General features: G+C 39.8%; 1 protein-coding gene across 2 annotated transcripts in view; it reads right to left on the bottom strand.

Annotated features, from left to right (window-relative positions):
- Window positions 1-14,255, bottom strand: part of SLC16A4 (solute carrier family 16 member 4) — a 70,562-nt gene that overhangs the window by 15,260 nt on the left and 41,047 nt on the right. For both annotated transcript variants that reach the window (XM_060201918.1, XM_007529377.3), the window contains exons 3-7: window positions 9,267-9,399; window positions 8,160-8,303; window positions 7,604-7,765; window positions 4,511-5,017; window positions 496-707 (exon numbers count right to left, since the gene is read on the bottom strand). In XM_060201918.1, coding sequence (XP_060057901.1) covers window positions 496-707; window positions 4,511-5,017; window positions 7,604-7,765; window positions 8,160-8,303; window positions 9,267-9,399 — 1,158 coding nt within the window. The remainder of the gene's footprint in view (window positions 1-495; window positions 708-4,510; window positions 5,018-7,603; window positions 7,766-8,159; window positions 8,304-9,266; window positions 9,400-14,255) is intronic.

The following is a 14,255-nucleotide window of genomic DNA, read 5'->3' as shown; positions in this document are numbered from 1 at the left end:
GGACTTGAAGGGAAGAAGTTGAACATACCACCTATCCTGGGAGATTTAGGTAACATGGAATTTTGTTGATCTTTTACTTTCATTTCTTTACTGTCCCGTATGGATAGTTATTTCTTTCTCCCACTGTGCCTTTCATTCCAAGGTAAGATGAGTGATTGGACTGGATATATCTGCAGGGTGTCTAAGGCCTTTTATAAATTCCTTCTGCAACCCACAACGACCCTGGGTCCATACTCCCAGAGGGATAAAGAATAGGAAAGCCATCAGGGGAGGGGATGAGATACGGAGATCGGGTGGTGGGAATTGTGTGGAGTTGTATCCCTCCTATCCTACGGTTTTGTTAATGTCTCCTTTCTTAAATAAATTTTTTTAAAAAATTTTAAATAAAACAAAGGAAAAAAATTATAGTATGAGGATGTATGTTTTCTTTGAAGTGGATTACTACCAATTCTTGTTTTTTCTGCATGGTTCAACATTACTAATGTGTCTACTCACCAGTACAGGAATTATCAATGCCAGGTAAGCACCAGCGAAAATGGCAAAAAAGATGACATAGGTCATGAGTAGTGGAAATGTGGTGGCTAAAGGAGCAAGCAGGTTAACGATGCCACAGAGGATGAGGTAAGACTTGTGATAATGATGCTTCTTGATCCAGTTTTGATCAGCAACCCATCCAGAGATAAGTTGACTAATTATTTCAATGATACCTGAAACAATATTGAAAAGATTTTATGAAATCCTAATTCCATTTCCTAGTATCCTTGTAAGAATATAAACACATATGGACATTTTTAAGTAATAAAATTTCCTTCTGAATCTAGGATATGTGAGGAAACTTTTCTATTACCAGGCTCTAGTAGTTTCCTACTTTGAACACATCTAATGAAATATGCAGAGATTATCCAGACAAGGGTAGAAAATTCATTAGGTGTTTTTTGTTTTTTATCTGATTGTACGTAGAGAGTTCCTATCACCCAACTGGGAATTCCTGACTACAGAGGATCCTGGACTCAGGAGGTCCTCCTCAAAGAGGTCCTGCACAGGCAAGAGTCCTAAAACTGCTAACTAAGCCAGCAAGAAGAAGACTGGAACATAAGTAATAAATTCCTATGCTGGAAAAATATATTGTGATTTATAATTGAGATTCTGCTGATTGTGCCCCTTTCCAACGGTTACGCTTAACTTATTTTTAAAAATAATTTATTTAATGAGAGATACAGAGGAAAAATACAGAATTAGAACAAGAGAGTGAGAATGCCTAGAGCACTACTCAGCTCTAGTTTAGGATAGTGCTGGGGATTGAACCTGGGGCCCCAGAGTTTCAGACATGAGAGTCTCTTGCATAAACATGCTAGCTCTCCAACCCAGTTATGCTTAACTTAAAAATACACAGGAAGACAAAAAGACTTACATGCTTGAGACTCCAAGATCCCAGGTCCAATCCCCACCACCATAAGCCAGAGCTGAGCAGTGCTCTGATAAAAATAAATAATAAAAAAATAATAATAAAGGAAGCCTGGAAATGAGAGAATATATTTTGAAAAATGGAACTTTAGTATAATTTTAATAAAACTTAACAGCTACATTTCCACTCAACTTGATAACATTATTTTCTGTCCTCTTAAAAAGTAATGTAGCAATCTCTGGGCAGGGGTAGATAGCGTGATGGTTATGCAAAGAGACTCTCATGCCTGAGGCTCCAGAGTCCCAGGTTCAATCCCTTGCACCACCTTAAGCAAGAGCTGAGCAGTGCTCTGGTTATAAAAATTAAAAAATTAAAAAAAAAAAAAGCTAATGTAGCAATTTCTAAGAGACTTTCACCAAGAGTAGCATTAGAGGGGCTAGTGGCACACCTGGTTAAGTGCACACATTACAGTGCACAAGGACCCTGGTTCAAGCCCCTGGTCTCCACCTGCAGGAGGAAAGCTTCACAAGTGGTGAAGCAGGGCTGCAGGTGCAGGTGTCTCTATCTCTTTCCCTCTCTCTCTGCCCCTCCCCTTTTCAATTTCTGTACCCAATAATAGATAAAAATATTTTCTAAAGTAGCATCTAAAAAGTAACATTAAGGGAATCGAGCTGTAGTGCAGCGGGTTAAGCGCAGGTGGTGCAAAGCACAATGACCAGCATAAAGTTCAATCCCTGGCTCCCCACACCTGCAGGGGAGTCGCTTCACAGGCAGTGAAGCAGGTCTGCAGGTGTCTCTTTCTCTCATCTTCTCTGTCTTCCCCTCCTCTCTCCATTTCTCTCCTATCCAACGATGACGACAACAATAATAACTACAACAATAAAACAAGGGCAACAAAAGGGAATAAATAAATTTTAAAAATAAATTTTTTAAAAAGTAACACTAGATACTGTTGTTTTGCACTTCAAATTCATGACTCAAAACTACTCCACCAAAAATTAAAATAGGAATAATAAATATTTGCCACCATTTCTTCATAGTTATATTCTAGGATACATATTGGGGCTTTATATCATGTTATTTGATTCTATTGTACATCAAATAAATTATCAAGTTGATATCAGTATACTGTAAAAATCAGTTTAGCTATGTCTCTTGTGTACATGATTTGAAGCAGAGTGTCTGCAGCTGGAAATGAGGTGTAGTGACTTTATAAAGAAATAGTAAGTAGTCCTTTCAAGCAGGTCTGGGAGTAGGGTGATGACTCAGAGGTAGAACATAGGACTTGCTTGTGTGTTTCATAACCTCATTTACTGAATGGATTGGATGCTTTGGTGCACCTATCTCAGAAAAGAAATACTTTTTAAAAAATGAACTAGCAAGAGAAGTTAATGTTGAGCTACTGAGAGTTTTTAGATATGGCAGATCAATTTCATTTATCCCTTTCCATTCTTAGGCCTTTTTAAAAAATTTTATTTTATTTTTTTAAATTGGTTTTCTTTTTTTTAATTTTTAATTTTTTTTAATTGGGGAATTAATGTTTTACATTCAACAGTTAGTACAATAGTTTGTACATGCATAACATTCCCCAGTTTCCCATATAACAATACAACCCCCACTAGGTCTTCTGAATCCTTCCTGGACCTGTATTCTCCCCACCCACTCTTAGGCCTTTTTTACATCAATAGAGAAAATCCTGTATCGTGTATTTGTTTCCATATTTTTTAAATATATATGTGAAAGAGAACCAGAGGATAATTCTGGCACATGGTTCTCAGTTATAGAACTCAGGGCCTCATGCTGGAGGGGTACAACAGTTTATCCACTACATCACCTCCCAGATTACACTTAATAAATTGTAAATGATTGTTTTTCTTATTTTCTCATTTGTTAAATGAAAGTTTATGGGACTTTTAAAGCAGCTCTGGCTGAAATACATTCCTTCCATGCACAAGGTCCTAGATTTAATTCCCAGAACCAAAGACCACAAAAGAAAGAAAGAAATCATCCCTGAAAGCATAGTTTCCCTTTTCTTCATTCTGTGATTTTATTATTAATTGCATTCTAATTTATTTTAAATAACAAGCCAATAGTGGTTATTAATAGGCAAAGGGAATTACTAAGCTGCAAATAGTAATAGAATTATTTATTGCTTATGGTATTAAAAGATCAGACACTATTCTAAACTCTACATTTATTACTAGTTTAATCCTGACAACCTTGTGAGAGTAGGTACTGTTCTCCTTATATTACATAAGAGGCAATGGAGGTATAGAAAAAGGAAAGTGACGGGCAGGGTGGTGGTGCACCTGGTTGAATGCATATGTTACAAATCACAAGGACCAGATACGAGCCACTGTAGTAGGAAGCCTCATGAGCAGTGAAGCAATGCTGCTGCAGGTGTCTATTTCACCTTTCCCTCTCAATTTCTGTCTCTATCGAGTCAATAATAAATAGTAATTAAATGTTTTTAAAAAACAGATGCTGGCTACACAGTATCTTTAAAGAAAAAAGTTTGCCCAAAGTCACATAGCTAGGAAATACAAGAATTTGAACCCATGAAGTACAGCTTTAAACCTAGTCCTTCTAGTGCTATGTTTGATGCTGTCCATGGCTCTTCCATGTGATACCATGGCTCAAACTCAGATCCTCACACAGGGGAGGCATGTGCTTTGCTAGTGAGCCACCCTCTGGTCCCCAAACACGAGCTTTTTGAGATGTAAGATCCAACAACTACCTAATGCCTAGTTCATCAGAAAATTACCTGGTGCTCCCTCTAGTCATGAAAACTTGTGTTTTTTCAGTCTTCTACAACTCCTTTAAATTTGTTTTCTTTCCTTCAACTTTTTATTTATTTATTGGGGCTTTTTTTTTTTTTTTTTCTCTCTCTCCCTTTTCCTCAGAGCACTACTCAGCTCTTATTTATAGTGGTGCTGGGAGTTGAACCTAGGAGCTCAGAACATCAGGCATGGAAGCTATATGCACAACCATTATATTGTTTCCCCAGCCCATTTCCTTCAACTTTTTCAATAAAACTTCAATAAACGTTTATAAAGTTAAGTTTACTTTCCCTTTTGGGGATAAAGTTGAAGTAGATTTTCTTACCATATGCAGAAACAAGATAGGAAGCTTTCAGTAAGTCAATCCTAAGTGTCTTGGCTCTTGCTACCAAGTGGAAAACAGGGATGAAATATGCAAACTGACTGAAGACAAAAGATGAGGTAAATATGTAGAAGAAAGGGTTCTGAAGAAGAGAAATATCAAAGAGTTGTTTACACCTCCATAAAGTGGTCCTTTTTTTGTTACTTTCTCCATTAGTTATGTGCATCAATCTTCCATCCTTTGGCCTATTGTTAAACTCTTGGTTTTGACTTTGTGGAACTGTTAAACTTGTACTCGGTTGTCCAGCCTCCTGGATAGTACTGTCCCAGGTGGAAGATGCAAATATCTCATTGCAGTGTGATGCTTCTGTCTCACACATTTCCTGGCCATTAGCAGGCAAGCTGCTACTTTTAATATCAGAAATGTTCTTACTTTTGACATGGATGGGTCTTAAGAGCATACTGGAAGGCACTAAATTCAATGTGAAAGCTCCAAATAATAAAAGGGCACCTAAACAGGAAAGAGGAAAAGGAACATTTAAAATAGTCTCTTGTGACTAGGAGGTGGCACAGTGAATAAAGCATTGGACTCAACAAGCATCAAGTCCAGAGTTTGATCCTCAGCAAGGCAATGCCAGAGTAATGTTCTGGCATATATATATATATATATATATTGCTTCTCAATTCACAGTTCTCTGTCTTAGGACCCACTGGAAACTGTTCAATCATATGTGCAGTAAATCCTAATAACACCACTTTTGCCTCCAAGGTTGATTAAAAGCACTTAAGTTTGTTGACTTGTTAGCTGTACATACAGGTATATCTATGGAAACAGGAAGTCATTTGGAGATAGAAAGCTGGAAAGCTCCACCAACACTTGGCATGAAAGGAGAGTTGGGTGTGGGTAGATAGCATAAGCAAAGAGACTCTCATGCCTGAAACTCCGAAGTCCCAGGTTCAATCCCCCACATGACAATAAGCCAGAGCTGTAGTGCTCTTGTATTTGCCTCTGTTGTCTTTCTCTCTCTCTGCATCTCTCTCAAAAATAAATAAAATACTTTTAAAAAAATGTTAAAAAAAAAAAAAAGGAGAGAGTTACCTGTGCTAAAGGAAAAAAAAAAAAGAATAAGCGGGTTTTGGAGAGGGAGGAATATTTTTTATTTATTTTTTGGGTTTTTTTTTGTAATTTTATTTATTTATCTTCCCTTTTGTTGCCCTTGTTGTCTTTTTATTGTTGTTGTCGTCGTTGTTGGACAGGACAGAGAGAAATGGAGAGAGGAGGGGAAGACAGAGAGGAGGAGAGAAAGACAGACACCTGCAGATCTGCTTCACCACCTGTGAAGCGACTCCCCTGCAGGTGGGGAGCCGGGGGCTCGAATCAGGATCCTTATGACGGTCCATGCGCTGGGAGGAATATTTTAAATGTAAGAAAATGTTTAAAATAAATTGAAGTAAGGATATAGATCTAGGTTCACACAGAAAATTAGATGATGGGGAACATTTGGAAACTGTCTCAGGAGGGAACAGTCTCTCACCCATGACATTTTTAATTTCTTTGAAAGAAGACAGATGCCAGTATTGGCTTTGAAGTCAAGTAATTGCTTGATAGCATGTCCTAACCAAAAGTGTAATTTGTATGTGGTGGTTCTGGAAATAGGACTGATTGTATGTTCTGCTCTCCTGACATAGATTTGTCACTAGAAGAGTCCTGGAAATTAGAAACTTAGAAAAGACTCAACAAAACTATGTAAATAGAAGTAGCCACATGTAAACCTTTTTTTCAGTACCTTGTGATTTTCACTCAGATATCTTGTCTCTATACAAAAGATTTGGGGCCAGGTGGTGGCACACCTGGTTGAGCACACATTGTACAGTGCACAAGGACTCAGGTTTGAGCCCCTGGTCCCCACCTGCAGGGGGAAAGCTTCACGAGTGGTGAAGCAGGGCTGCAGGTGTCTCTCTCCCCCTTCCCTCTCAATTTCTGGCTATCTCTATCCAATAAATAATAAAGATAATAAAAAATTTAAAAAAATACTGTAATATGAGTGGTTTTTATTTATTTACATACCCCTTATGCTGTTTCTTCAGCCCATTTCCTTCAACTTTTAAATAAAACCTAATAAACTTTTATAAAATTAAGTTCATTTTCCCTTTTGGGGATAAATCAGAAGTAGTTTTTCTTGCCAGATGCAAAAACAAGATATAGTTGATAGTGTATAAAAGATTAATTATTGGGGCCAGGTGGTGGCGCACCTGGTTGAGCGCACGTTGCAATGCACAAGGACCCGGGTTTGAGCCCCAGGTCCCCATTTGCAGGGGGAAAGCTTCACCAGTGGTGAAGCAGTATTACAGGTATCTCTCTCCCTCTCTATCACCCCCTTCCCTTTGATTTCTGGCTATCTCTATGCAACAAATAAAAAAATTTTTTTTTAAGTTTTAAAAAAAGATTAATAAGGAAAATATCTTACCCAGTACATTTTCCCTCACCTATATTAATGAATGTAATAGCAGGGGTATTTTTTTATTTTATTATTGGATAGAGACAGAAATTGAGAGGGGGGAGAGAGATAGAGATAGAAAGAGACAGATAACTGCAGCCCTGCTTCACCGCTCATGAAGCTTTCCCCCAGCTGGTGGGGACTAGGAATTTGAACCCAGGTCCTTGCACACTGTCATGTGTGTGCTTCACCAGGTGTGCCACTGCCTGGCCCAAAAGAGGTATATATTTTTGAAATACAACTTCCTCCCCTCCCTTAATGGGAAAATTTGTTAAAAGGTTATTTTGGTGCTGTAGGAAAGAGGAATCTATATTTCCCCAGGAATGGAAAAGGTTTCCTGCTTTGCCAAGTGCCTCCTATTCCTGTAAACATTGAACCTTGTGGTGAAGTCTAAGGTGTTTATGTGGACTGAAAATGCTTGAATGTAGTTCAAGACCTCTTCTGCTAATGGCAGTCTGTAAGGAAGAGGAGTGTGTTTACTGTAGGAGCCATATTCATTTCCTCTCTGGCCCTTAAAAACGTTTACATCCAGTCATCAAAGTTAAAGGTAAACATTCAGCCTTGCAGAGCTAACAGTTCAAAAATTTAGAATGACTCACCTGTCCAGCCATACTGATCTATCATGAATTTTGTCAGGGGTACTAAGAGAAATGCCATACCCATCCCTGAACGGGCAATAGCTGTAGAAAGAGCCAATCGTTTTTTGAAGTATTTTGTAACTACCACAGCAGCTACTTGGTACAAAAAAGCGGAACCCAAACCTAGAAGACAAACAATAGCTTGGAATCACTATCACTTTAAGCAACTCAGTACAAAATGTTCTTCTAGATCTGACATAACTATGCCTGTTGGGACAATGGGCAGTAAAAGGGAAAATGTCTTTTCATCTTTTAGTCTTTTGTTTTTAAAGTTGAAAAATGAATTCAGAGCCTCACATTACCACCACTTACAAACCTCCCCACACCAACTTTTTAAAATTTTCTAGACAGAGAAGAGATCTCAACACCATTCTGCCATCGATGGTGCTGCCCTAGTGTAGTCCACAGAATACACATAGTATACATAGTATACACTTTTTTTTTTTTTTTGAGGTGCAGAATGTAACCAGTGAGCTTATCTCCCAGCACTGTAGTCTCAGTTTTACAATAGACTCACCAGGTAAAAGTCCCATAGTCACGCAAAGAAAGGGTATGCTTGTGGCCCAGCTGCTGATCAAGAATCCACCAGAAACAAGGGAAGCCCCAAGAATGGAGGCTGTTTTATCTCCAGTTATGTCACAAACAATAGCAACCAGAGGGCCTTGGGAATATAAAGAAAGGCAGATATTAGTCAGATGGGTTCTGGCATTGCTTCTGTTCAATGCAAATGAAGGGCTGGAGAAAATCACTTGAGGTATTATATATCCTCCAAACAGGTGTCATCTGGACTTCTTAGTATTTCCAGTTCTGTGCTTTTTTTTTTTTTTTTTTATAAAGAAGATTGTGAGTAAGCAGGCTGGGTGTTGGAGCTATTGTGAAATATAAAATCTCCACAAAATGAGAACAAGGTACTAGTACAAACTTCTCTGAACAAGGTCCTACCACAAAGTCCTCTGTCAAGTTATTTCCATATAAAACTAAGAGTTGGGGGAGGGGCAGGTAGCATAATGGTTATGCAAAGAGACTCTCATGCCTGAGGCTCCAAAGTCCTAGGTTCAATCCCCTGCACCACCATAAGCCAGAGCTGAGCAGTGCACTGGTAAATAAATAAATAAATAAATAAATAAATCTGAGTGACCCAGAAAGTGGCACAGTGGATTAAGTGACCTTCAAGCATGAGTTCCCAAGTTTGACCTCCAGCACTGCATATGCCAGAGTGATGGTCTATTTCTCTCTCCTCACAAATCCTCTCATAAATAAATAATACTAAAAGAATAAAACTTGGTTCTGTATTTTGCTTTGAGAATGTTTACATGATCAGAACCCCTACTTCATTTGATTTTGCAGCTGAGAGACTGACTCCTTAAGCCTTGGTTAGGACACTGGAAAGAAAACATGAAATATTAAATCATGGAGATAGGTTCTTCAGCTTTCTTTAAACCCAAATACTTCAAATTTCACCAAACCAGTTGTAGGCTAAACACTGTAATTCTCTTTGCTTTCTTAGCTTTTCTTTTAATAGATGAGGCTGTGTTTTCATGCTACCTCAGTCTTGGATGACTGACAGATGAGCCTTCTTGGAATTGCTCTATGTAATCCTCAGCAAGCTTATTGCTGGCTTTACCTGCAGAAAAACCAAGCGATGACATGAGTGATCCAATCCAGCCAACTTGCTCTGAGGTAGCTTCAAACTCTTCTTGAAAAACCACAAAGAAGACTGAAAATGCTCTGATCATCCCAATCACAATCGTATTTACCTAAATCAGAATAGATAGAAGTGTTCAAGGTAGGTAATGATTGAACCACTATAGGAAAGCTTACACAGCCATGTGAGGTTAACTTCCCTGGCTCACTAGTACTGGTCAGTTTAGTGGTTTCTGGTATTACATTTCCCACTCTTTAGAAAAGGTTCAAAGGTATTTTGGAAGGTCTAAGCCCATAATACCAATATGGAGGTGTCTTATTTATTCTTCATAAGATTAGGTATGTCAATATTGTATTAGAGGTCTAGAGATAGAGATTGAGTTTGAGAGCTCACTTTGCCTATGTGAGACCCAGGTTCAAACCCAACCCCTGCCATATTGAAGGAAGCTTCTGTGTTGTGATCTTTGTCTCTATTTTAAGGGAGGAAAAAAGTTTAGATTAAAAATTGCTTGATGGGCAGAGAGAGTGAAAGAGATTACAGTATCTAAAATAAAGAAAAGTATTAATGATGGGGGTGCTAGAACTGGGACTTGATAGACTCCAAACCAGCCCTTTTCTACTGTCCTGTTAAAACAGCATCTGTTAAGAAATAATCACTCTTACCATGAGCCCCCACACCTATGGACATCTAATCTTTGACAAAGGGGCTCAGACTATTAAATGGGGAAACCAGAGTCTCTTCAGCAAATGGTGTTGGAAACAATGGGTTGAAACATGCAGAAGAATGAAACTGAACCACTGTATTTCACCAAATACAAAAGTAAGTTCCAAGTGGATCAAGGACTTGGATGGTAGACCACAAACTATCAGATACTTATAAGAAAATATTGGCAGAACTCTTTTCCGCATAAATTTTAAAGACATCTTCAATGAAACGAATCCAATTACAAAGAAGACTAAGGCAAGCATAAACCTATGGGACTACATCAAATTAAAAAGCTTCTGCACAGCAAAAGAAACCACTACGCAAACCAAGAGACCCCTCACAGAATGGGAGAAGATCTTTACATGCCATACATCAGACAAGAGTTTAATAACCGGGAGTCGGGCTGTAGTACAGCGGGCTAAGTGCAGGTGGCGCAAAGCACACAGAGTTTAATAACCAACATATATAAAGAGCTTGCTAAACTCAACAACAAGACAACAAATAACCCCATCCAAAAACTGGGGGAGGACTTGGACAGAATATTCACCACAGAAGAGATCCAAAAGGGCAAGAAACACATGAAAAAATGCTCCAAGTCTCTGATTGTCAAATAAAGACAACAACGAGATACCACTTCACTCCTGTGAGAATGTCATACATTAGAAAAGGTAACAGCAGCAAATGCTGGAGAGGGTGTGGGGTCAAAGGAACCCTCCTACACTGCTGGTGGGAATGTCAATTGGTCCAACCTCTGTGGAGAACAGTCTGGAGAACTCTCAGAAGGCTAGAAATGGACCTACCCTATGATCCTGCAATTCCTCTCCTGGGGATATATCCTAAGGAACCCAACACATCCATCCAAAAAGATCTGTGTACACATATGTTCTTGGCAGCACAATTTGTAATAGCCAAAACCTGGAAGCAACACAGGTGTCCAACAACAGATGAGTGGCTGAGCAAGTTGTGGTATATATACACAATGGAATACTACTCAGCTGTAAAAAATGGTGACTTCACCATTTTCAGCCGATCTTGCATGGACCTTGAAAAAATCATGTTGAGTGAAATAAGTCAGAAACAGAAGGATGAATATGGGATGATCTCACTCTCAGGCAGAAGCTGAAAAACAAGATCAGAAAAGAAAACACAAGTAGAACCTGAAATGGAATTGGCATATTTAACCCAAGTAAAAGACTCTGGGGTGGGTGGGTGGGGAGAATACAGGTCCATGAAGGATGATAAAGGACCTAGTGGGGGTTCTATTGTTATATGGGAAACTGGGGAATGTTATGCATGTACAAACTATTGCACTTACTGTTGAATGCAAAACATTAATTCCCCAATTAAAAAAAAAAGAAAAGAAAAGAAATAATTGCTGTTACCTTTGTGGTAGAAACATATTTGTTCAAAAGATTAAAAAAGTATTTGTGGGGGGGTCAGGCAGTAGCGCAGAACGTTAAACGCACGTGGCGCTAAGCGCAAGGACTGGCTTAAGGATCCTGGTTTGAGCCTCAGGCTCCCCTCCTGCACAGGGTGGGGGCAGTGAAGCAGGTCTGCAGGTGTCTGTCTTTCTCTTCTCCTCTCTATCTTCCCCTCCTCTCTCGATTTCTCTCTGTCCTATCCAACAACAACAACATCAATAATAACAACAATAAAAACCACAACAACTATAAAAAATAGCCTCCAGGAGCAGTGGATTGTGGTGCACGCACCAAGCCCCAGCAATAACCCTGGAGGAGAAAAAAAAAAGTATTCTTGAACTGGAGAGATAGTACCATGGTTATGCAAAAGACTTTAGTGCCTGTGGCTTTGACTTCCCAGGTTCAGTCCCCAGCACCACCATAGCCAGAGTTCAGCCACACTTTGTCTTTTTTTTTTTTTAAGATTTTATTTATTAATGAAAATATGGGAGGAGAGAGACAGAGAACCAGACATCACTCTGGTACATATGCTGCCACGGATTGAATTCAAGACCTGATGCTTGAGAATCTAATGCTTTATCCACTGAGCTAACTCCTGGACCATACTTTGTCTTAAAACAAAAAAAAACTCTGTCCAAGATGGGTCAGAGAAGGTGGGTTCATTGTTCTTGATAGCTGTATAGTATTCCGTTGTGTATATATACCACAGCTTTCTCAGCCACTCATCTGTTGTTGGGCACCTGGGTTGCTTCCAGGTTTTAGCTATTATGAATTGTGCTGCTATGAACATAGGAGCACACACCTCTTTTTGATTGGGTGTTATGGAGTCCTTGGGGTATAACCCCAGGAGAGGAATTACCGGATCATATGAAAGGCCCATGTCTAGCCTTGTGAGAGTTTTCCAGACTGCTCTCCACAGGGGCTGTACCAATTTACATTCCCACCAGCAATGTAAAAGGGTTCCTCTGTCCCCACAGCTTCTCCAGCAAGAGATGCCCACAGAGGCAGGAAACGCCCTTTGAGGCAAGAGATGCCCCCCGAGGCATGAAGTGCTCCCAGAGGCAAGAAATGCCCTTTCACCTGCTAGGCCTTGCCCTTTGAGGCAAGAAACATTCCCCTTGGCATCACACTGGTTATTGCTGCTCGCCTATTTTGTTTTCCATGTCTTATGCCAGTTATTTTGAAAATGCCTGTATGATATAGGTTTCTGTTCACCCCTACACTGCTATTCCCCTAACAGATATGAAGCCTTTTACAGACATTGACCCAGTTATATATGGCCATTAAGTAAGAGGGAGATGTTGGGGAATTGTGAGGATGTGGTTGAGCTTGGAAGGGCTTGAGCCTGAGGGGTGTGTCCATCCTGTTAGTCTCTCTCTCTACGGAGAGGTTGAGCAAGGAGGGACAGTAGAACTCCAAAAGGTGTGCCTCTTATCAGTCTCCCTGCCTCACAAAGTGTCCCGCATTCCTGATACTATGGCATATAGTTAAAAAGAAAGGGGGAGATGTTGGATAGCATGCCAGCTTCCCCCGGCTTAAACACCAGTATGTCTGTAGAGATTAATTTGATCCCATTCAAAGCTACGGTCTATTTACATAAATCACTTTTACATTTACATAAAGCACCACTTTCCCTCCAGGGCATTGGTGGTTCTGTGGTATAATTCTCACCTGCTCCGCCCCCTCTCCTTGTCACACCCTGATCTTCCACCAGTCACTTTTCTCTCCACCCTCTCTGCGTTGCATCCTGTTCCCACCCTACTTGGCAGGTTTATGTTAAAGACAACATTGTTTTAGTTGGTTGTTAGTTTAGCTTAGCTTAGTATAGATTGCGCTGCATCCTGCATGAATAAAGAGATACTGCATACCCTAATAAGCTCAGCCCAACAAGAAAGATAAAGATGAGTATGGGATGATCCCGCTCATCAACAGAAGTTGAGAAAGATCTGAAAGGGAAACTAAAAGCAGGATCTGACTAAATTGAAAGTAGGGCACCAAAGTAAAAAACCCTGTGGTAAGCGGTAGACATGCAGCTTCCTGGGCTGGTAGGGGGTGGGGGTGGGCGGGTGGGATGGGACACAGTCTTTTGGTGGTGGGAATGGTGTTTATGTACACTTCTAGTAAAGTGTAGTCATATAAATCACTAGCTAATTAATATGAGGGGGAAAATTAATTGTATGTCTCGAAGTTTTTAAAACACAGACTGAGTCTTTTTAATATATAGGCTGTGTATTTGATATGCAGACTCTCTCAAAAGCATAGACCAAGTAGATCAGAAGCACAGCTACATACAAGATACTGGGTACTATACAGCAAACCCTAACAAAAGGACTTTTCAAAGTTAACCCAATTACCAAATAAAGTGATGATAGGGAGTCGGGCTGTAGCGCAACGGGTTAAGCGCAGGTGGCGCAAAGCCCAAGGACAGGCTTAAGGATCCCGGTTCGAACCCTGGCTCCCCACCTGCAGGGGAGTCGCTTCACAGGTGGTGAAGCAGGTCTGCAGGTGTCTATCTTTCTCTCCTCCTCTCTGTCTTCCCCTTCTCTCTCCATTTCTCTCTGTCCTATCCAACAATGACAACAACAATAATAACTACAACAATAAAACAACAAGGGCAACAAAAGGGAATAAATAAATAAAATAAATATTAAAAAAAAGTGATGATAACATTAACTATCGATTTTCTTTTTGAACCCTAAGACAGCAGGAACCTCACATCTCCACTATAAAGTCTATATTTCCCCCAGTCCTGGAACCTTAGGATAGGGCCCACTTACCAGCATGCCTCTCCCAATCCATATCAAATAATATTGCATCTGCCAATCGCAACGTAATCAACGCA

The sequence above is a fragment of the Erinaceus europaeus genome, chromosome 11 (assembly GCF_950295315.1).
Source record: "Erinaceus europaeus chromosome 11, mEriEur2.1, whole genome shotgun sequence".
NCBI classification, from domain to species: domain Eukaryota; kingdom Metazoa; phylum Chordata; class Mammalia; order Eulipotyphla; family Erinaceidae; genus Erinaceus; species Erinaceus europaeus.
This window is presented reverse-complemented; position numbering and strand designations above follow the sequence as displayed.